This window comes from Phocoena phocoena, chromosome 3 (genome assembly GCF_963924675.1).
Source record: "Phocoena phocoena chromosome 3, mPhoPho1.1, whole genome shotgun sequence".
NCBI lineage: Eukaryota > Metazoa > Chordata > Mammalia > Artiodactyla > Phocoenidae > Phocoena > Phocoena phocoena.
The window spans coordinates 71,306,915-71,331,741 of NC_089221.1; the positions used below are offsets into that span (position 1 = coordinate 71,306,915).

Sequence of the window (24,827 nt, forward strand, 5' to 3'; positions counted from 1 at the left end):
GACTTTAAAGACTTTTGTGTCTTATCCTTAATGTGAGTACTAAGTTCAGAGGCTCAAAGTTATGACCCAAAGTCTTAACTGGATGGAGTGTTTTTGGAGTCTGGAAGCCAGGTCTCCTTACTCAGCCACCGCTCAGTGGTTTATCCACAGCAGTACACTGCCACCACCAAGTCTCCATGTATTTAGCTGATATAAATTAAGCATTCTAGAAGTGACAGTGCTTGACAACCAAATGCATAAAATAGTAAACAATAAACATCAAAATAAGGAAACAGCTGTTAGTTTCTTTTTATATAAAATTATATCTAATTTACAATAAATGCCACTTAAAATTATTAATCAATATACATAAATATCCTTCGCCTTATTGCCAAATAGCTACGTAGACTGTAGAATTCTCCTAAATGTTCAAAGAGGTTCCTAAAGGGTTTTTTTCTGCTCCCCTACCTCCCTTTTTTGGTCTCAACCAGGAAACAGTATATCCTTGAGCATACTGGTACTTTTGACTCAATAAAAAAGCAACTATGTTATCCAAGTGAAAACAAAGGGTACCAAGAGGGAAGTGAATAATCCAACACAAGGCATGGCTGTGCTAATGATTATTTCTATTAAATCTAACAAAAATTCAGTTGAACCTGATCCTAAAATCATCTGTAGCCACTAAGATTAGCATGTTAAAAGCTTTAATGTACGGAGATATGACAAAATGTAACTTTAAAAGCAGTGACTTTTCATTTTGTCTCTTGAAAGGAAAGGATTAAATAGTGGATGAATAACTGTCAACTGAAACCTACAAGTGTCACTATTACTAATGTATTATAATGACTTGCTGTATGCTTCCCTTACATCAAGAGCACAACCCCATCCTGTTTCTTCTTTATCGCCACTTGCCTTCATCTCTGAAATGACTTCAACTTAAGCAATAAGAGGGTCACTATTTTAAGAGGGAATTTGTGACGGTCTGAGGTACCAACCTCCATTTCATTTACTGCTGTATATCAGTTCTTCAGGTTTTCCATTAAGTAAGTTAAAGTTAGTAAAACTTCATTGGTCAATAGTGCTCAGCCATTTAATTAAATAATGAATGCACTATTCGTTATACACAGTATCAGAAGAATATATTATTTTTGTGAATTACAGATCAAGGGTGTATCTTTTTGTATTTAAAATTACATTATTTCTTTGAAGTGTTCTTTCTTTTTTTTCACATAAACAGTATTACAAATTTATGTCTAGAAGATCAACTTTTCCTTTATTCAGCTAACAAAAATTTACTGAATATCTGCCATGTCCTCTCACTTATTTCTTGAGCTGGGAATACAAACTGAATAGGACACAGTTTGCCCCTAGAGGGATGAATGTCCAGGAGAGAGATGTGTGCCTAGATATTGCAATTACAATGCAAGGAAATAAATAACGTAGGCACAGGCTGCCAAGAGAGAATCAAGGAGAGGTGCATAATTCCTTTTGGAAGAGTGAGGAAAGGATTTCCTGAATGGTTGAAGTGAATTCTGAGGGATGACAAACAGTGCTCAGCAGCATGAAGCAGGAGAGTTCTAGGAATGCATACACAAAGGCAAGAAGCCTTGACACTGTTTGGAAAGTGGCAGCACAATGCAGTTAAGAGCATGGACTCTGGAGACAGACTGCCTGGGTTCCACCTTGGGCCATTGCTTAACCTCTCTGTGCGTCAGTTCCCCCAACTATAGAAAGGGCATTAATATGAATATATACATTAAAGGTATACTTTAATGCAAAAAGATGAGTTAATTTTTGTAAGTCACGTAGTAAGAGCAATTTAAATGTTTGCCATTATTAGAGTTGGAGTGCAGGGTTTTTGATGGCAGTGGAAGAAGGTAAGAAGGTTGAAGACTGGAGAGTAGGGATGGGCCAGAGATAAGAGGCTCATGGTTAATTCTGAAAGAGCTGGGAAACCATGGCTGGATTTTGAGTATCTGAACGATGACCTACAATTAGTTTAAGGTTTTGATAAAGACTAATGAGTCACGAGGAGACTGGAGTGGGATGCAGTGTGAAGCTGGGAGATGAATTAGGGATCTCTGGAAATAGTTCTGGAGTGTTGCTATAACCCTGAACCAGGGCAGTGGGATAGTAATGGAGAGAAAGGATTAGCTTTAGGAAATACCTTCGAGGCAAAGTTGGTAAGATTTGATGACTCACTGGATGGTGGCATGAGGGAGAGGTACAGTGCAGGGAGTGGATGGGAAAGATGCTATACTTTATGATTGAGCTGAGAGCGCTTTGGTCTCTTGGTATTTATAAGAAAACAATAAATGCCAAATTTATTTCCTTCCTTCCCTGGTGGCACAGTGGTTAAGAATCTGCCTGCCAACGCAGGGGACATGGGTTCGATCCCTGGTCCGGGAAGATCCCACATGCCACGGAGCAACTAAGCCTGTGCACCACAACTACTGAGCCTGCACTCTAGAGTCCGAGAGCCACAACTACTGAAGCCCACGCGCCTAGAGCCCGTGCTCTTCCACCGCAGTGAGAAGCACGTACAATGCAACGAAGAGAAGCCCCCGCTCGCTGAAACTAGAGAAAGCCTGTGTGCAGCAACGAAGACCCAACACAGCCAAAAATAAATAAAATAAATTTATTAAAAAATGTATTTCCTTCCCTCATGGGACTATACCCTTTTTACAAGTTGAGATGACTAGATTTTGAAAAAAAATTATAGGCGAAAAAATATTTAACTTAATTGCAGAGTCTTGCCACTTGACCTCAGAGTTTCTAACTTTATCTGAGACTTTGAATTTCAATGACAATATTCAAAATTTGGAAGACATCTTCTGGCCATTTTGCTTTAGTTTTCTTTTCTGAAAATGTAGAGACATTCTGGCTGGCCTTCTTTCCCTCGGTATTATGTGATTGTCTGACATCAGCACCGATATATTCATCTCTGACACATGATACTGGCTGGCATGAGAAAGAAGGGGCAGACGGCTGAGTCTGTGAGCAGGACATAGCAGCTAAGCCTAAGACTCAGTGGCATGTGCGACAGGTGTTCTGTGGAACCAGGGTTAGAAAGGGCTTCTTCCTCTATTTTTAAAAAGTGGGGAAGTAACTCTTTCATAACTATACAGAAACTGTGACAATTATATGCTCATGGCTACAAGATACAATTATTAAAATACAAGGTTTATTATCATCAAGTTGGAGCAACTGAGTGCTTCTTTTATTCCCTTCCATTTTTGAAGTAGAAGATTCTTGTGCTACAGCAGAGGTCCTGAAGCAGGGGGATGAATTTGCTAAACTTGTAAGATTTTTTTTTTAGTTCAGTGACGCTATAGCTTATATGTGGCTAACTTGTATGCTTACAAGATTGAGTGTCTTCTTTGTCCCCGGAGGGCCATTTACCTTGGTGGACTGTCAGGGAATTGACAATGACAGCATAATTGAACAACAACACTTATTTTCAACATAGAATTCTAAAGCATTCTAGCTATTAAGCAGTAACAAGAGGCCACGTTCATCAAAGATGAGTGACCCATCCCCTCAACCCCATGCGTTTTTTTTTTTTTTTACTACTTCTAATAACTTTCATCACCACTACTGGCTGTTCCCACATGAGCAAGCAAACTGATGCATTGAGATACTGGATAAAATACCATAACATCGAAACATTTTTCTTATTTATCTTTTTCTTGGTCTTTGAGACAAACCAGTTTTCAGCCCCCATCATGCTCTCTAGCCAGTGTTTGACAGAGACTTGAATCCAAGCTACAATGGTCTAGCTTTGATCTGGTTCTGTAACTTTCGGACTACAAACCATACAGTATTTTTTGAGGGAAAAAAAATGAGCACTTTGCTTCAATGTCCAGCAAAATAGTATATTCAGTCTACTCATTAATTTGAATCTACCCAATTTTTTTTTTTTTTATTTTTGCGGTACACGGGCCTCTCACTGTTGTGGCCGCTCCCGTTGTGGAGCACAGGCTCCGGACGCACAGGCTCAGCGGCCATGGCTCACGGGCCCAGCTGCTCCGTGGCACGTGGGATCCTCCCGGACCGGGGCACGAACCCGTGTCCCCTGAATCGGCAGGCAGACTCTCAACCACTGCGCCACCAGGGAAGCCCTATATGCCAATTTGTTAATCTTCTTTCATATAATTAGCAGGCTATTATAGTTGAACCCGGCAAAATATTTTAATTAGGCTGTCCATAGTTTCAATAAACTTGAATTTTTTTGACATTTCAAACATAACCTTATGTTATCATGCCTGCCTCCTACTATTTTAAATGTAGAGCATGTTCCCGCTGCAGGAATTACCATGGTTACTTGTTGCGCCAATAGTGAACTGCAGTTAGCATCAGAAAGTATTGTCCTGTCTTACCGCTGCGTTGAAAATGACATCAATGTCTCAATAATCACAATTATATGAATTAATATGGAACCCTGGAGAAGTGTGACCAGGAGACAATTGGCCATAATGGAAGAAGTTCTTAAGAGCTGAACTATATTTAAGGGTCTTTTTCGCAGGGTCCACTGTGTTCATATTCTCTGAGAACTCATTTTAATACCAAATGTGGTTTTATTTTATTAACAGTATTGTGGAAGGGTTATAATCTCACTCCTTCCTTTTCTTTATGTATTCTCCTTTTGAAGTGTACAGAAGTTTGGTACTTTGTGTAGAAAGTGATTCACGTTTAACGTGAAATGATTAACAAAGAACACGATCAGCAAGGCTTGTTAAAGGTACTTTTGTGGCTACAGATGGTACCTAGGATTAAATTGATTTGATCAGAACCCCCAATTCTGATTATGTTGACTAGCTGAAGTTTTATTAAGGAAAGGTCTAGTTAATAAATAGTCTTCTGAGTTACTATCCAACCACTCCTGCTTCATAAAAGTGCTTTAGAAATTCTTGGGGCCATTTTCCCATGCCTCTCACTGATCTCTCAACTTGACTTTGTTCAAAAGACTTACTTCTGCAAATCACCAAGTAAAGGAATGCTAAACAATGAAACGTACTCTAGTACTGAAGTCTCCACTCACCTGCACTGGTGCCTGCACCGGATGTGAGGTCTCCACCCATCAGACCACCTATGGATGAAAGAGGAAGATCAAAAGGAGAAAGGCTAAAAGGCCCACAGAGCAACACACTTTACCTTTAGCAACCTTAGCATTTGGTCCTCACCCAAGAGTCCTAAATTTGTCAAGTACTACCTAGGTCAGATGGCTGATATTCGTTTCACTATGACATGCTGTGCTCAAACATTAAGAATACAATCACTGACTGACATTTTGCAGAATCTTTCTTTCTAAGAAAGATTACATTTAAAAAGCTAGCCTTTAGGACTTCCTGGTGGCGCAGTGGTTAAGAATCTGCCTGCCAATGCAGGGCACACGGGTTCGAGCCCTGGTCCAGGAAGATCCCACATGCCGCGGAGCAACTAAGCCCGTGCGCCACAACTCCTGAGCCTGTGCTTTGGAGCCCGCAAGCCACAACTACTGAGCCCACGTATACAACTACTGAAACCTGTGCGCCTAGAGCCCGTGTTCCGCAGCAAGAGAAGCCACCGCAATGAGAAGCCCGCACACCTCAACGAGGAGAAGCCCCCGCTCACCGCAACTAGAGAGAGCCCACACACAGCAACGAAGACCCAACACAGCCAAAAGTAAATTTAAAAAAATAAATGAATAAATTAAAAAAAAATCTAGTCTTTGAATGGTCTCTAAATTTTTATCATATTTCCAAGTCTAGTTTTCCCTAAGGTGATATTTTCTAGAGAGTGAAGGAAAAGAGTAAGGTTTACTCTATGCTCAAATAACCATATATTTGATGTTTAATTTTTGTAAGTGTATTTTATACAATTAATTCTGTGCAATGCTAATTGTCTAGAACTTTGGTCATTTCATGAATCTTCTAACAGTGAATGATCTCATTTACTATCTGGATTTTACTTACTAACACAATAAAACAGGTTTTACTGACTACAAATTTAGAAACATATGTTTATTCACTGTTAGCTTAAGAAAGTAGGTTAAAATTTGGCAGTGTTTATTTATGAGAGTTGGGATGTTTCAAAAAGATACTGAATATAATAATTATTTTTACTTTTTAAGGAACAAAATTTAGCCAAAAGAACAGAATATCAGCTAGATTATTCTCTAATTGCTATAATTATTATTTGGTTCTGGGTTTGGAATTAGAAGAAACTGTTCATTACATTTTAGGAAAATGTTTATTATTTCCAGTCAAATAAATATTTTGGAAATAAACGAGATTTTTAAAAACAAATGAGCATGAGTTCATCAAATAGAAGATTCAATAGCATTTGAGTATGATCTGAAAGGAATACATATGGTTATTGAAAATGCTTATGAAGAATTTCAGCATATTCAGAAGTAGAAAGAATAGCATAAGTTGTTTATACACATCTCTCAGATTCAAGATTTATCGTTTTTTTTAATGTGGCTGATTTTGATTGTATTCTCCACATGAAGTTTCTGTACTAAAAAAGTAACACATGTTTAATTCTAATTAGAAGGCAGATAGTCAAATATTCTAAAGGAAAAATTCTGTGAATAAATCGTTTTTAATAAAAAGTGTGTCTAAGACATTAAAACTTTCCTATTAAGTGCTTTTAAAGAAATGAAATGTAAATATATAATGATTTGCTGTATGTGATTTAGAAATACAATGACTTTTTGGTGCTTATTTTAGAAATATGAAGGAATTGTTTAGTTATATTCAACTCACATTTATTTAGTTCTTATGGTGAGTCTGACAAATCAAGAGGACATTCTTCCCTTCAAGGTTCTGTAAGTTCAGTGGGGAAATGGACACATACTCAATACAGTACATCATATTGTGTATCGTTTGATCTGAGGACTAAAAATGGTCGAACTTTTCCTGAGCGATGATTTTTCTCTGGGACACTGTGAATTGTATAACGGTAAGCGACTCCTAGAAGTGTAGACACACGGTTGTGGCAGGTGTGTACGTCCTTGTGATGTGCTCTTAACTACTGACTTAGTTTTGTTTTTAATTCACTGTTCTTATAAATTATGCTATCCTATCACATTTCTTTCTCTGCCTTAAATCCTTTTGTACTATGTTACTGTATAAATAAATAAATATCGACCAAAATAATAAATAACTGAGATAAATGCTATCAGAGGACACAGGGGAAGGTTTCACAGAAGAGGTGATATCTGGCTAGGAGGAAGAGGGAAAAGGGCATTTTAGGCAGGAGAAGAGGAGAAGCAAAAGCATGGAGACAGGATACCTGATGTTCTGTTTGAGAAACTATGTGGTTAAAATATAGCCAAACGAGGAGGTTGGTGACAGATAGGCTCAACGGATAAACTGCAGATTATGAAACATTTTGAAAGATATTCTGAGTTAGGTTTTATCATGTGGAAGACCTAGCTGGGGATGGTTATTAAGCAATGAAGGGACATAAGACATGGAAAACTGGAAAACGCGACATCTTGTAGGTAAAATAGCCTGTTTTTGCCAAGGGTGGCTCCTTCCAATGGTATGTTACCATTGCGTTCTTATGAGAACGTACCTGTGTTACCCGCACTCGGTGGTCGATGTGTTACACCAGGAGACATACTATTCCTCTGCAGAGAAGGGTGGGCCAGTGGCAAAAGGTTGGGGTTCCCCAGTGAGCTGACGGGGTTGCTGTATACCAAACTGTTGTGGCTGGACACTGGGATGGAGACTGGCATCTCAAAGTTGGGAGGTGGAACAGCCTGTAGGAGCAGGAAAAAAACCCACGGGTAAACGAAATGAACAGAAACAGAGCCCTCCAAGTACAGACAGCTTTTACTTTTCTAAGAAAAATTTCAAATTCCAAACTGCTTGGTGTCTAGAAGACCATTAAGAAGAGGTCTCAGGATGTGCGGATCCTAAATTGATTTCTTTAATGTGCTTAGAATGCCTTCTTTGCAACTATTAGAAAACGTTTCACTTTTGTTTCAAACAAAGCCCCATTTCATTAGACTCCGTTGTCTTTGAATTCCGGTCTATTAAGTAGTGATTGTTCATCTGTGATATCTGAATCTGGTGCCAGAAATGACTGCAAGATCAAAGGTATATGATTGTGAAGACTTCACAGAGAAAAAGGATTAAAATGCAAACTGGAGCCTTTGGTTTAATTGCTTATTGAAGCATATTTATGCAGAAGTTTAATGATATAAAGTCATCTCCAGGCGTGTGAATAGCATATATACTTTAATTATCATTTTTAAAAGTCTGTCTTTTGAAAGTTAACTCTAAAGATAATAGACATTTTAGGATATAGGATTCAACAGAGCATGTATCATTCAATAATTCATATTTTAACCTGATAGTCCAGAATGTATGTTACACTTCACATTTTGGGATATACTGACACTGACAAATGGCAAAACCTATATCTTCAATGAGAGAGCCCCAAGCATTTAGTGAACTGAGGCTTTGTGGATGTCTAGTTAGAGTAATTCAAGTCCCAATATTGATTTTTTGGTATTATTTTGGCAATTTAATCCAAACAGGCTTAATTTTCTGCTTGCATTAGCTAGATAATCATAGTTGTAATTCCCTCCCTCTTTTTCTTAGTTTTTAACATTATAAATGAAAATACCGTTTCCATATATTGCCAGAGGACTCATGATGTCAGAGCATACAGCATTCTTAATATAAAATGGATATAGGTATGTGTATGTGTGTGAATCTAATATGTATACTAGGGTTTATATAGAACATTCCCTCAGGGAGTCTCTAATAAGCCACTGTACAAATTTAAATTCATAAGTGCTCAAAGTTTTCTTTTTTTACTATTTTTTTACTATTTTTTTCTGTAATCCTAACATCAAGTTTTATTTGTCCTGGTTCATTGGCTGGCCTGCATCATACGTTGTGCTCTGCAATAGTTCTTTGTTTATCCTGGTGACAATTACAATACTGTCCTCTTTCTATGCTTCTGCTCCCTTTTTCTTTATTTTTCCTATTTGTCTTTTCTTCCCTGATCTGGACATGGTGATACTGACAAGAACAAATGTGTCATAACTCTTTTCTTTTACATGTCTTTGATTCTTCATTTTTTAGAGGGAAATAAAAATGTTCAAGTGTTATGTTAACATAGTCATTTTTTTTATTAGGCTTTATCTGTTGTAAACAGGGTAACAAAAACAATTTTGGATAAACACCATGATATAATCGAACATGAATGTTTGATAAGACATCAAAGAATGAATATATCCAATTCCCAGAGTCTTTAAACAACAAAAAATATTAGTGTATGCTGTAAAATAAATGTCTATACAGTCAATAAAATACTGCATTCCTTTATTAAAAGGCCCAATAAGAATTATTCTAGGGCTTCCCTGGTGGCTTAGTGGTTGAGAGCCCGCCTGCCGATGCAGGGGACACGGGTTCGTGCCCTGGTCTGGGAAGATCCCACATGCCGCGAAGCGGCTGGGCCCGTGAGCCATGGCCGCTGAGCCTGCGCGTCCAGAGCCTGTGCTCCGCAACGGGAGAGGCCACACAGTGAGAGGCCCGCGTACCGCAAAAAAAAAAAAAAAAAAAAAAAGAATTACTCTAGCACACCTAAGAAAACGAAGTAGCCTTCTAGGTTTTCACCATTTGCCCGTCCACCCTCTTCACTGCTCTGGGTCCAGAAGGCTGATGCTCCAGACTGTATCCACCAGATTCCCCTGGCCCTCTGGCTTTGGCTGGGCCAGTGGAGGCACCGTCAGAAGTACAGAGAGTAGGAGGAGAGAGGTCAGGGTATTCTTGTACTGTAGCATCCCTCTTGCTGGGCCACAGGATGGCAGAGGCTGCATTCCCCTAGTGAAGGTCACGCCCCTTTTGGGGCCTCTCTCCTACAGGCATAGACCTAACTGTGCTCCAGTAACTTCTTCCTCCTCTTGCACCTTCAGACCTAGATGTGGTAATAGCTTCTAGGTTGTAAGCCCTAATGTACTTCACTATTTCTCGAGTTTCCCTGATGTCTACCCATCTGTAAATAGTCCCTTTATTAAACTCTTTTCAATTACCCTTTTGAGTTTGCCATCTGTTTCCCACTGGAGCCATAATAGTAACTCTCCAGATCTAGAATAGTGGTACTCTATACAGGTGAACTATCTCCTTAGGGAGCATTTTGGAAATCTGTGGGTGTCACAATGATTGGGGGGCATGGCTGGTATTTTCCTGGTGGGTAGGTATGCTGTATATTCTATTACACGTGGGACAGTTCTACACAACAAACAATTGTCTCTTACCCCATCCAACTTTCAAACGTCCCACTGGACATTCATGTGGGTGAAAAACCTATTTAATAATGCTCTGAGTCAGAACTAACTTTGTTCTGCAGACACAAGGTATTTTTAATACACCGAAATGCAGATTTTATTAAACACTGAAATTCCCAGAAATGCAATTACTGCGTACGGTGAGGGAATGTTTCACTTTGTTTGGTATGGAACTTTATTAAAAATTATTCACTACTTTGGAAAATCATGTCATCCATGACAATGCTGCTCTTGTGACTTTTGTTGTAAATACAGCACACTGCTTCTCTTAACTCACTCCATTAAAAAATTTTCCTCACCACTTCACTGAAAATGCTCATGTCATAGTCGTGAATAACCTTCAGGTTGCTAAATCCAATGGTAACTTCTCAGTCCTCAACTGGGACACAGATGGTCACTCCTTGATAAACTTCCACCCTTTCCATGGCCCTGAACTTTCCCTCCTATCTTTTTTTTTTTTTTTTTTTTTTTTGCGGTATGCGGGCCTCTCATTGTCGTGGCCTCTCCCGTTGCAGAGCACAGTCTCCGGACGCGCAGGCTCAGCGGCCGTGGCTCACGGGCCCAGCTGCTCCGCGGCATGTGGGATCCTCCCAGACCGGGGCACGAACCTGTGTCCCCTGCATCGGCAGGTGGATCCTCAACCACTGAGCCACCAGGGAAGCCCTCCCTCTATCTTGATAGCTGCTCCTTCTCAGTCTTCGCTGCCAGTTCTTCCTCTTCTCCCTGCTCTCTGAATGTAAGAGTACCACAGCCCTTTTTCTATCTCTAGCTCAGATCTCTCTCCTCATTCCAGCCTTGCATATCCAGCTATACCCTCAATATTTCTACTTAAATGTCTGATAGACATCTCAAAACTAGCTCCAATGTAACTCTCCCCATCTCCAGCTGATGACAGCTCAATGCTTTTGTTTACACACAATAAAATCCTTGGAGTCATCCCAGAATCTTCTCTTTCTCCCACTCCCCACATCCAGTCTACCAGGAAATCCTACTGGCTTAACTTCCATATAGTCTCCAACCACCTCTCACCTTCTAATGGCTGGTTCTAGCACCATCATCTCTTGCCTTAATCACTGCCGTCACTTCCTAATAGTCACCCACTTCTATCCTTGCCCTCCCTTCTATTTTCAACTTTGCAAACAGATCCCTTAAAAGCATAAATCAGATGATGGCACTTCTCTATTCTAAACCCTGTGAGAGCTCCCATCTTAGTTGGAGTAAAGCCCAACTTCTTCCAATGTTCCACAAGGCCCTATAAATTCCAGTTTTTGCCAGGCTCCATTACTGATTTCCTATCATCCTCTTCCTCCCTGCCTGCCTCATTCCTGTCTCATTTCTCTGGCTAACTCCCATCACTTCCTTCCTTCAAAATCTGGTCTTTTCCATAAAGAACAGACTCGTGGTTGCTGGGGGGGTGGGGTGGGGGGTGGGGGCTGGGGGGCGGTGGGGCTGGGGGGAGTGGAGGGAGTGGTGGGAGGGAAGGATTGGGAGTTTGGGATTAGCAGATGCAAACTATTACATATAGGATGTTTAAACAACGTGGTCCTACTGTATAACATAGGGGACTATACTCAATATCCTGTGATAGACCATAATGGAAAAGAATATGAAAAAGAATATAGGTATAACTGAATCACTTTGCTTTACAGCAGAAATTAATACAGCACTGTAAATCAACTATACTTGAATAAATTTTAAAAACATCTGTTCTTTACAAGGAAGCCCACCCTGACTACTCTACTTAATCCTGCCCCTGCTCCCCGCATCTCCTGACCTCTTTCCCTCTCTCTTCTTTCCCTATTTTTACAAGATCAATTAAGGTGTTGGTCAAATAACGTTCCCTTTCATCAAGGTGCTAAAGGTCTTTTGCTATGAAGTAATACATACCCTAGTCTACTTCTTATTATAGTAATTGAATATTTTTATTCAAAGAAGAATGTTTAGGAAGATACTATATTAACATAAAAAAGTACAAGCTTACAACGTACTGTATATTATTTTCTGAGCAGACACTATACTATAATTTACATACATGATAAGACTCAACCATTTCAACATCCCTTCACTATAAATATAATCCTTCCTTTTTAAATTGGTGAGATTAAGTAAGTGGCCCAAGGTCATCTAACTAGTGATGAGCCTATTGGTTTTGGTACTAAATCACCATGCAACACAGTATATGTTTTTGGATAGAAATAAAATATTTCAGTCAGAAATTATACTGTGAAGTGAGTACGGGCTGCATATTAGTAGCTTATTATTTATGAACCACAAACATAATGAATTAATTGGATTCTCACGGAACGTGGCTGAACGTCCACGGTGGGGTGCATGTTTATGCCCACTGATGCCAGGGTGTGACGGAGGGCTTGGGGAAAAATACACCCTAAAGACTCCTATCATTCATATTTACTCAGATTTGGTATTTTAAAGCTTTCTTTTGGTTACAAATGTTTTAATGTGTATTCACTATTACTACTTATAAATGTTTACCTGGGAACCTAAGGATCTGCTGTAAAACGACTTCTCCCCTGAATATTCTACAGAATATCGACTGTGTCTCAGTAGAGAGCAAAGCCAATACCTCCTTCCTCCCCCACGCTTATGTCCACATCCAAAATAAACAGGATGATTAATAATCATTTAATAAATTCTGAACCACTTTACTAATCAATTTAGTGAAAGTCTCTCCACTCCTTTCTTCCTCTGACCATCATCCCCAAGAGTTACTCTTTTTCCAGAATTCTGGACTGTAAACAATTTGCTGAGAGTTATTATAAAACTCTCTTGTGATTGGCTAAACAGAAGTCAGATATAATTCTGATATCAGAGCATACTTCAAAAATTCACAATTCATAAAATACGGTAACATCTGTTGCATTCTATCTTTTGCTTTGTTTCCTTATCTGTGTCAGGAACTGGCTAAATAATTTAAAAATCAAATTATAAGCTTAAATACGGCCATAGTACGGTGTTTCAGGGAATGAGGAAGAACATCAGCCTTTGTATCAGGAATCTCAGCTGCAGTCCAGGTGGTGTAATAAAAAGCAACTTAAGCAGGCAAGTCATTTACTCTCCCTCGAACTTACGTGGGACCTGAAGTGGCTGCATCCATAAAAGAGACCAACCAGCTCTAGATGCTTTAGGAAATGCCAAGGCTATAATAATGTACCCATGCCTATTAGAAATTGGAATTTTTCTTTTTCTTCTTGACTTTTCAAAATTAAGGAACTTAAAAGCACCTAAATTTTTAAAATTTTTGTCTAAAAAGTGAAAGCCAAAAAGTCATTAAAAACTCCAAACTTGCAAAGATTTCAGGGCCAGGCTTCAAATTTTAGAACCCTCAAGATAGGAAGGAAGAAGGAATTTGGGGTGATTAAAATGCTATAGGTAGGACTGGCTGTATAATTTGCAGGGCTCAGGGCAAAATGAAAATGTGGGGCGCTTGTTAAAAAAATTACTAAGAATTTCAAGATGGTGACAGCAGAGGATTTAACCAAGTGTGGCCCTAGGATAGCAGGGCCCTGCGTAACTGCACAGGTCACACACCCGTGACACTGGCACTGGCTTTTTCATATAGGCATGAGAGCTAAACAGCTTCTAGTTTCTATCCCTGAACAAATTGATCATGGTTGCCAAAGTGAGTCATCGTGGTCAAGAAAGGTATCAACTCTTATCCAAACCCCATGATTTTCCCAAACTTACCACAAGGAAAAGTCCAATAAAATATTTTTAATAAAATATTTTTACTTAATAGGCCCTCTTTCATTCAATGTGAATGACTGAACTGAATCCCTTTTTTGGGCCACTACTGACACCCTAAACTTTTTTTTTTTTTTGCGGTACGCGGGCCTCTCGCTGTTGTGGCCTCTTCCGTCATGGAGCACAGGCTCAGCGGCCTGTGGCATGCGGGATCCTCCCGGACTGGGGCACGAACCCGCGTCCCCTGCATCGGCAGGCGGACCCCCAACCACTGTGCCACCAGGGAAGCCCACCCTTAACTCTTGATCAACCATTACCAGGCTGCTGAGAACTAGCAGAGAAAAGAAGCACACAATGCTGATGACCAGTGACTACCATGTGCTGGTATCCAAATCCCCTCCAGGCTGCCCCACGACTCTGGCCTGTGCTCACTACCCCTCCATCCCCAGTTCCTCACAATATCTATACCCACGTCACTCTCTCCCAAGCCCCTGCTCCCCCATCTCATTAGCTATAGAAGCTGAATTCAGTATAAAAACAGAGGTCATTAGGTGGTCACCCCCTCAATTTCCCTCTCCCACCTACCACCCTGACTACATCTGCAAATCCTTCCCGTTCCCATCCCAGCCCCCTTCCCTTCCTTGAGAAGCTTTGCCATTTTATCTCCATTGCACCTACACGTCCCATCTTTTCCTTCCTTCAAGCGTTCCTCCTCTACATATAAATCATCTCAAGTGCTTTTCCTTTTAACGCCCTCCTTGATCCTAGTTACAGTATTATTTCTCTCTCTTCACAGCCCATTATTTGAAGAAAATGCATCTGTACTGTCTATTTCCACTTCCTCCTGGTCTCTCTCAACCAGTCCTGCATTTGCCCCTCCTTCCCTCAGCCCATTTCCTAATTCCTGGTTCCTCAAATGGAGCTGTTTTTTCTCACTGTGAAGCCCAGCATGAACCATGGCAAACCCCACATGAGGAAATGCTGGTCAACATGATTCCAAATTATCCATGAATTATTTCATGTAATTGAGGAATAAGGACATAAATTAGATTATACTGACAGGTGACTGCAATATTAAATTTTTCTATTTTAAAAGGGAAACTCTTCAACCTGGGTCTTTGAAATAGAAAAACAGTCTTGTAATGTTTTTAAAGAGGTAGTGACACTCTCTCCATACAAAGGGCAGAGTGTCCTGGCCCTGCTGTAAATGTTTTAGCAGCTGTGGAAACTTTCAACAAAATTTACTTCCAGCAACTGAAAGCGATGTGCGAAAACTGGGCTTTTCATCGTGGAGACTGAAGCACTTACTGAAGAAACGACGACTTGGAGGCACAGCCTGGAGCCGTGTGGCTCCTTCTCACAGCTCTGCCTGTAAACTCTAATGTGGTTTTCCATCCCCTGCTGCACATCACTGCACCTCTTAAGAAATCATGTGTCCTGATTTTGAACTCTTTACACGACAGGATGAAATATGGTGAAGGAATCCAGGTATGCATTACACCTCTTTCCCCCTAGAGCATGGGAGAAATGATCCAATGTGCAAACACAGGCGTTCTCCCAGAACTTTGGGGGTTAAAGCTCCACACACACATGGAGAGTGATTACCAGTCTTACATACACCACCCTTTTCCTCACTGTGCTGGGGATTTCTCCTGAGACACCTAACGTGCTTCACCTTAACATCTTACATTCACAGATCTGCCCAGCAGCTCTAAACTAGTATATTATATCGTGGGAGAAACTCAGGCCATCAGAACTAAAAATTGGCCCAAAGGAGCTGTTTCTTTCCTCCTTCTGGGCAAGATAGAATCCCAATAGACTTCATTTAAGAATTCTGGGTATAGGGCTTCCCTGGTGGCGCAGTGGTTGGGGGTCCGCCTGCTGATGCAGGGGACGCCGGTTCATGCCCCGGTCTGGGAGGGTCCCGCATGCCGTGGAGCTGCTGGGCCCGTGGGCCGTGGCCGCTGGGACTGCGCGTCCGGAGCCTGTGCTCCGCGGCAGGAGAGGCCCCGGCAGTGAGAGGCCCGCGTACCACAAAAAAAAAAAAAAAAGAATTCTCGGTATAACAAGTATGTATTGCTGCATCTGATAGGAGATGTTTCATTTGACCAAGTGCCCACTGTGGAGATGCTGTATGTAGTACTCGGTTTTATGAAAACCTTTAAGAATTCACAGCAGTTAGCTTTCCTTCATGATACAGTATATTAATAATTCTGATTCAATAAAAGATTTCCTGTTGACATTATTTCATTTAACAAATGAAGCAGACATATATTTATGAGGACATGAAGTTTAATATGCATACATTTTATAAATAAGTTTTAAAGTACTCAATTTAATCCAGTACAGGTTGATTGTGCACCTACTATGTGTAAAGCATTAATTTATCTTGTGAGTGCCGTTGTGGATTTGGCCTGGAGCTTTTGTCCCCAGATATCTGCATTGAGGCCTGTTTTCACTGCAGTCTCTCTCAATCCTCAGGTTTAGGCTGTTTCCCTAACTTACAAAAAATGTACTTTTTTGAGAAAGGGATCAATTATGTACTGAGGAGCTTGTATACAATGACAGTTGGGACACTAACAGAAAGTTACTCAGAAAGCATGTGAACCTCGAGTTGCATCACTTTATGTCACAAAATGAACATCACTTGACTGACGACAGAATAGAACAAAAGGTATGTACTCTCCCCCTCTACATATGGGCAAACAAAATAATACATGCAGAGTTATTTCTCTTAAATATCTGGCAAGGCATATGATTGATTGTTAGGAATTTTTTGACTTGGTTAAGACAAAATTTAGCCAAATGTTAAAGCGTGGAAAATGTTGGTATAGGCAAAGCGAATATTCTGACAAAGCTTTAAAATCACCCCATCACACAAACATGTTGAAATCTTACCATTAGGTTGTCATGCAGTCTGTTTCTCTGCAGCGAGCATTAGCTTTAACCCTTCAGTGCTGCTGCTGAATTTCATATTTAGGGAGAGGGCTGAAGCTTCATTCAGGAATAAGCTTGTACTTGGGTGATGAGTGTCAGTTTACACGAGAGAACTGCAGTTTCACTCGTGTATCTTTACAGTCAATCCTCGCTCAGAAGGAGACCAGTGTTTGACGAGTGCCTGGTGATTTGTGCGGACTGTGTGTTTAAGAGATTATGTAAATACAGTGTGTGTCACACAGATCTTTCTCTTCCTCCTGTGAACTTGCTACCTCCGAATGCACTTCTTGATGGCACATCTTTTAGATGACAAAATTTCAGCAACCCTTAGGGTTTGCTTTCTAAGTGACTGCCCTTGGGATGAGATGGCTATTTTCTGGGTTTGACTTTGCAGTGTTTCTTAGAGAAAGCCCTCACTGAAAGGGTTAAGGTATGTTACTGCAGCAGCTATCAGCAGACCAGCCATCTACCTTTGGTACTTACAGGAATTTTATGGCTCTTGATCATATTATCAAATTCTTCATTAATTTTTTTGTATTTTTCTTCAGTGCGTGGGGTGAGTGCATAAGAGGAGTCGGGATCGGGGCTTTCACAGCCTTTGTTTTCTTTCTTGTTCAAGGCCTGCCAGGTTCAGAGAAATATCAAGAGTAAAAAAAATGAAGGGTGTTTTGAGTACTTACACACAATCTTTGCCTGCTGATCATTAGATCAATATCTTCGTTAATTTTCCTGTACTTGTCCTCAGACTCAGGGCTGTGACCTACTGAATCGTCTGCATCAGGATCTGGGCTGTCACAGCCATTAAGGCCCTTCTTTCTCAACGTCTGAAATACATAATTTGGAAAGTTCAAACCTAGACAAAGGCTGTAAAAGACATTCAGGGGTGTCACAGACGTTCAAGCTTGCCAGTATTTTAGGTTATTACACGTGCTATGTTACATTAGGGTAAAGAAAAACCGTAGAAAGACACCATGAGTCATTTCGACAGTGCACTCGTTACTACTTAAAAAAAAAAAGTAAAAGGGAAATATTCCTTCTGCAACCAAATTCAATGAACAAAGATGGTATGAGGATTGAAGTTTCATGATCTGGAATTCATATGTGCTCCAAACATCTAGTGACAGATGATCACAGAATACAAATAAGGGGGCAAATTGCAACACTATTTTCCCACAGAAAAATTAGAAGTTAGGACATTACACAATGATTTCAGAAAATGTGATCATGACAAAAGCAGAAATAGTGGCAACAGATCCTTAGTTTGAGTTTAACATAATGGTTGGCACTAGAAGTGTCCTGCCACCCCTTTGGATGTGCACTTGACAGCAAAAGTTGGTAGGAGAACCCAGCTAACATTCTCACGAAGTACCCATTAAGAATGTTCAGACCCTGTGATCATAAGGTGAATCACCTTTGTTTAGTCTGGTTAGAGTTCTATATGTGTGAAAACCTGTATTGAAATTGATAATACTGAGAAGTTGTCTGCCTAAACAGAGGCTGGAAAGAAAAGGCAACAGAGCTGAGCTTAGGGCTTCATTATCATGACCTGGGTAAGGAAGCCAAAGAACACTGCAGAGAGGTAACCAAGTCAGTAACTACTGAAGTAGCAAAAGTTCCTCCTGGCTGCAGCTGAGGAGGGTCACCCTGAGACTGCCTCCTGACACATGAAAGTGAAAAGTCAGTGCCTCTTCTCAAACCTCCTGTCTCCTGAATGTATGTCTTGGTCTAGTTTCAGCTGTCACAGAAGGATAAATACTCATGTATAACACTGTAACAGGAAAAGTATGAGTCAGGAGTTTGACTTTCTTTTTAAAATTGATGGTTGTCAACTTAGTTGGACATGATCCTATTTACAGAGATAGTTACGTTTTTAGAAATTATAAAACTTCTGATTAATCAATCACACAGCTTGCCATGTGAACTTTTAATAGACTAGCAACATTTCTGAATTTTCCTGGTACTACCAAATCGTTTATAAAGAGCTGTGTACCTAAGCGTCTCTTATCAATGGAAAGTTCAGCAGAGCTCATCTTTATTAAAGACCGAAATCACGTACAAATAAAGCAAGAGCTGTGACATCAAGCTAAGAACTCAAAGCTGAGATAACACTCCATTTTTAATTCACGCAATTGGGGAAAACAAATAAAACGGCATGAGTTAAAAAGGGGGTGTCGGTCTTAAAAATTTAAACTCCTTGGCTCTTATTGATGTGTAACAAATGTAACATTTTAAAAATTCGTTTCTGATTTTCAGTTCAAATCAAACTGAGACCATTTTGAATATGTCTATGATACACTGTGGCTCTGTAAATATTTATTAATGTTACAGTGATATAATATAACAAATAAACATATGGTTACAGCTTATTATGTGGTACAATGTTTGAATATTAAAATGAATATTTTGACACACGGCGATAAAATATACATTTACAATCTTGGGGAATTTATAACTGGTGGGGCCACCTGGCCCCCTATCATGGATCTACAGCTATCATTTTTCACCCAGAATAAGTACTCCTAGAGGGTTCCTACAATAATACTATAGAGGATGTCACAATACGTTAGAATAATAATTTTATTTGCTAACTTAACTTCCTATATTTTAAACTCTTTTGTTAGCATTATCTCAATCACAAAAGCATTCTTCCGGGTGATGACTATTTGTATTATGATGTGGTTCTGCTTTGATCTCCACATATCCTTGAGCTTTTAAGAATAATTTCTGAGTGTCTTGCATCATACTCCACGAATTCTTCATAAAAATTCACTTATGCAGAAGAAAATATGTAAGATCAAGAACATATTATCTGATATTTTTTCAGAATTTATCTACTGATATTTCTCTAGGGCATGTTAAGAATATTCTTATATAAACCCCTCATTTAAGGTCTTATCTGGTATAACATTAATTTACAGTCTTATCTAGACAGTAGATTTTTCAATGTGCACCCGAATCTTTTATCCAATAAATCTTCTTGTGAAAACTATAGTTGTTTTGATGTGCAGATTTTTGACAACAGAACGCAAGGGTTAGGAGAGGTCTATCAACTGTCATTACAATCCATCTGGCACGTACATGTGTGCTAAATATTCTTACAAAGCTTTCAGGGGTAGATATTGTGTGTGGTTTATAAAAATTCAAACATCAATTATACTTTATTGAAAGAGCTCCACAAATATTAACTCATTATCTCTCACAAATCTTCCATGAAGATTTCAGGAAACCTTATTCTGGGTCTCAGGCCAGCATGGCCCAGCACAACGGCCCAAGGCTCCCGCCTCCTGCCAGGCCACTGTGTGGTCACCTTGCCCCTGCCTAGGCTTTCCCACACTTGTGAAGTGCAAAGTGAGAGATGTGGAATAGACCTCTCCCATGCATATGTAACTACAGCAGTGGACTGAACACTGAAATAAATTAGGTAGAATTGAAAAAAAAATTAGGGTGTGGGAAAATCGTAAGTATAAAAATATGGCTAAAATGTTGATAGTTCTTAGATGTCAAGTTTTAGACCAAGTGGGAATGCTTGTTGTTCAATAAAACATTTCTCAGTTTATAGGTTAAAAAATGAATTAGATCGATAGCTCCTTTATACCTAAAGACTTATATAAACTATTACGTAAACAAAGCAAGTGGCATGAGGTCACAAAGGAAATCTCAGTGATGGGAATAAGAGGGAAACAGTGGCTCATTTTCCCCCAGTAAATTCTTCTCATATCTGACTACATCATCCTACAATGAATATCACCACTATTTAAGTAATGAAATATCTCTACCATTTAAAGGCACTTATAGTCTTATTTCAAGTTATATTATGTTATTTAAAAGAGGAGCATTTTGAGAAATACAAACACAAAACCCAAGAGCATACTGAGCTCTAAATTCCCATAATCACATAACCAGAACATTGAAAAAACTGTTCAAAAATATTACTCTCAGCTGAGAGCTTGTAGAACACATTTCTGCTAAGTACAGGTTATTACAGTGGAATTATAAAGCTCTGAAAATGGAAGTAATGGCACAAACTTTACCATAGTTTGAATGTGGAACCGTAAGACTAATCTTATCTTTATTATATTAAAAATCTACAGCTGCTTAATTATGACAAAAGAATCAGTATTAGATTCAGCCAAGTCTGTCTTTATCACAGTAATAAATAGCTGATATTAACTAAAGGGATTACTAGATGGATAAATAAGCATTATTCCCTACAGCCTTTTTCTAGTAAAATCAAAATCTCGGTCACTGGCCTTTGAAAGATTCTCTGATCTTTTATAAATGTTACTGGTCAGGTAATGTAGGCACTTAAATCATTATTCTTTCACAGGGGCTAGAAGTCCTGGATGTATATATTTTTTTTTTTTTTTTTTTTTTTTTTTTTTTTTTTTTTTGCGGTACACAGGCCTCTCACTGCTGTGGCCTCTCCCGTCGCGGAGCACAGGCTCTGGACGTGCAGGCTTAGTGGCCATGGCTCACGGGCCCAGCCGCTCTGTGGCATGTGGGATCTTCCCGGACCGGGGCACGAACCCATGTCCCCTGCATCGGCAGGCGGACTCTCAACCACTGCGCCACCAGGGAAGCCCTGGATGTATATATTTTAAGCGTCTCTCAGCTGACTATGTTTTGAGAGATTTATTCTGTATGTCAAGATAAGGCAAGACATCTACTGAAACCACCAACTTCCCTTGCTTCATATCTAAAGAAACTCTTCCCTCAGAGAACTCTGTAAATCTGGAGTCAGCATTCCATGTGAGAGTGACACTTGTGGGGTAGATCATTGACTGCAGAGGCTTCTGGGATGTTTTCACAAGGCAGAGACTGTCATGCAGTGAGCTGAGAACAGCCTTTTCTGAGAGAAGTAATTAGATTGACAGAAGGTGACATACTCCAAACAATAAATGGGAAAAGGAGTGCAGACAGGTAATCCAAAAACCATGTGGAATCTCCCCTCCCAGACATGTGGACATATGGACACTGCATTATTACATTTGTTCATTGGGAAAACTTGAAATACATATAAACTGACAAAGATAGGTGACAGGTGCCTCAAAAATTCTAATGAAATACATGTAGGGAACAGATTCTATTTCATTACTAAAAGGAATATAAATGAAAAAGAATGCCACATGGAGCTCTCATATCTTGTCTTAGACATTATGTTATCAACTAGAAAATCCCTTCTGTATACAGTGGTTAAAACTGGCTTCCCCTTCCTAATTTATTTCTTGTTAGTAGAAAAGAAATATCTAGTTATTGGCCTTTTTCAATGTATGAAGACTATAATATTTTATGTTGATGCTATTTAAGTAAAATTTAGCTTCTTTCAGAGACCCACCATCACAGATTAAAAGCTTCCAATCATTCAATTTATTTCCATGTCTGCAGTCTTAGTTCTCAAGAATATATTATTTCCATCATCTTCCCTTTTTCTGTGCCTCCCCATTTCACAGTGGAAATTTCAAATCCCCTTGTGAAAAAACCCAAAATACTCTTACTAATTTTTGTTAAAATTCAAATAATCACCCTTTCTTGCACAGCTAGCATTACCCTTCAAAGGGCTGATGTATCAAGAACACATGTAGGAACTGTTATTATAAGTTGAGTGAATGTCCTGTTCACACAAAAGCCAAGAAAAAAAAGACATCAACTTAGGAAAAATGGCTTCCTTTCTCTGATATTAAATCATTTTTGTGCTTGTCTATCACAGCTTTATGAAGATAAGTGTCTGCTCTTCACAAGCTGAATAATCTTTAGAAAGCAGTGAATCCACACAGGCACAGGAGGTGCAGTTGAAATGGAGACTGCCCTTCACTGAACTTTCTAAGTGCATTTCACAAATACCCTCCCACCCTGGTACTGATACTCACAACACTGCTCCTTCCAGGCCCTTCAGTATCTGTGGAGTGGCTGCCACCCTAAGGACTGTGCTCAATGACTTACTTCATTTAAAACACATTCAGCAAATTATTACTGAGAACCTACTATATACCAGACACTGTTTTGTGTATCTGTAGAGAAGCAGGCAATACAAATTCAAACTAAAAGCTCTGACCTGACCTATAATATTGTATGTTTTTTGGTGATTTCTAGCACAGATTACTTAGGCTGGGGGAAGATCAGGTTCCAAGAAATTCCTCCACAAGTTTTCATAATCAAAACTGTAAGCATTGTCTATATTCTTTCCTTGTTCCATCGTTCTTCTTTGTTCTTAATATAGAAATGAAAAGGCACATTAAAATACTGTGAATTTAGTAAATCAGTAGGTAGACTTTAATTAGACAAGCAAATCATAGCTAGCATAGAGTATGCAAAAATTAAATATTATCCATTTGTGGTAAAAATTTTCATAAGAAATCAAAAACATAAACCTTAACAACACTACATTTCTTTGGTTATTAATGCTCATTCTAACCAGATATTAACTCCTATTCGGGTAAAGCTGGGGAGAGCTGGAGAGTGTCACTGTTTTGTTTTTGTTCCTTTCCTCAAAAGACAATCTTCAAGTTGGACTTGAAATTTTTTTCACTGAATAATTTTTCATCTTTAAACACTGGAAATAAAAGACTGATTGAAGACTTGAAGACTTTTAATGTATAGACCTAAAGAAATATCCAGGGCTTCCCTGGTGGTGCAGTGGTTGAGAGTCCACCTGCCGATGCAGGGGACACGGGTTTGTGCCCCGGTCCGGGAAGATCCCACATGCCGCAGAGCGGCTGGGCCCATGAGCCATGGCTGCTGAGCCTGCACGTCCAGAGCCTGTGCTCCGCAACGGGAGAGGCCACAACAGTGAGAGGCCCGCGTACCACAAAAAAAAAAAAAAAAAAAAGAAATATCCAGCCACTCCCCCTAATGGCCACAAATTCTTTCATATAAGTATTTAGAGGGTGATAGTTCCTAGAATTACTGATACTCTAATACTGGATGAGACCACCAAGGACTATCTGGGTCTTCCCCATGCCTTCCAGAGGGAGGATAATGCTGCACAAGCCCTGGCCTTTCATATCTCATGCTCTTGCTCAAGCCAGGCTCTCCTACTAGAATGACCCCACCAGTATCTGTTCCCTGCATGCAGACAGTCCTCCTCCAAGGGAGAGCTGACACATCCTCTCCTCTCAGTAGACTTCTCTGATCACCAGGACTGAATTAATTGCTCCCTAATTCATGTACTCATTTATTGTATACATTTTTCTACTAGAGCTTCTTTTTTTTTGCGGTACGCAGGCCTCTGACTGTTGTGGCCTCTCCCGTTGCGGAGCACAGGCTCCGGATGCGCAGGCTCAGCGGCCATGGCTCACGGGGCTAGTCGCTCTGCGGCATGTGGGATCTTCCCAGACCGGGGCACGAACCCACGTCCCCTGCATCGGCAGGCGGACTCTCAACCACTGCGCCACCAGGGAAGCCCTGTATTAGAGCTTTTATCGCAAATTATTGTTTATGTGTTTGTCTCCATTGCTAAATCGCTAGGTAATTAAAGCAACTTCCTTTATTCACTTTTGAAGTTGCAATATAGAACAGAGCCTGACACACTGTAGGTGCTCAGTAAATGCTTGCTCAATGAACAGAACACACATTCCGCTTCAGTGACACTGCACGCAGAGGTTTTGCGACTGGACAGAGGCTATTTGGCTGGCTGAAGGTGAAAATGGTAGTGGGATCTAGACCTCTTGACACATATTACTAAGTGCTACTATGTCAGGTGTTGTCTGTGGTCCTCTGGATGTTAAGAATGCTTTTTCTGAATATATGATCAAGATAATTTGTTTACATGTTTTTCTCTTCCCATGAGTGAGCTCCTGGAGGTTAGGCATTGTTTACTAGTCATCTTGTATCACGAGGACTTAGCACAGGGCCTGCCATGAGGTAGAAGCTTAATAAGTGTTTGCAGTATTAATGACAGACTGAATGGATGGATGAACAA

At 39.9% G+C, this 24,827-nt stretch overlaps 1 protein-coding gene across 14 annotated transcripts in view; it reads right to left on the reverse strand.

Moving 5' to 3' along the window:
- MEF2C (myocyte enhancer factor 2C) overlaps positions 1-24,827 on the reverse strand; it is a 166,884-nt gene that overhangs the window by 22,501 nt on the left and 119,556 nt on the right. For 5 of the 14 annotated variants that reach the window (XM_065874016.1, XM_065874017.1, XM_065874013.1 and 2 more), the window contains 3 exons: positions 17,590-17,733; positions 7,543-7,729; positions 5,021-5,068 (listed from right to left, as the gene is read on the reverse strand). The exons of 1 other annotated variant lie outside the window; for it this stretch is intronic. In XM_065874016.1, the coding sequence (XP_065730088.1) occupies positions 5,021-5,068; positions 7,543-7,729; positions 17,590-17,733 (379 nt within the window). Of the gene's footprint in view, positions 1-5,020; positions 5,069-7,542; positions 7,730-17,392; positions 17,531-17,589; positions 17,734-24,827 lie in introns of all 14 variants that reach the window. 8 more of the 14 variants (XM_065874023.1, XM_065874019.1, XM_065874020.1 and 5 more) reach the window with 4 other exon arrangements.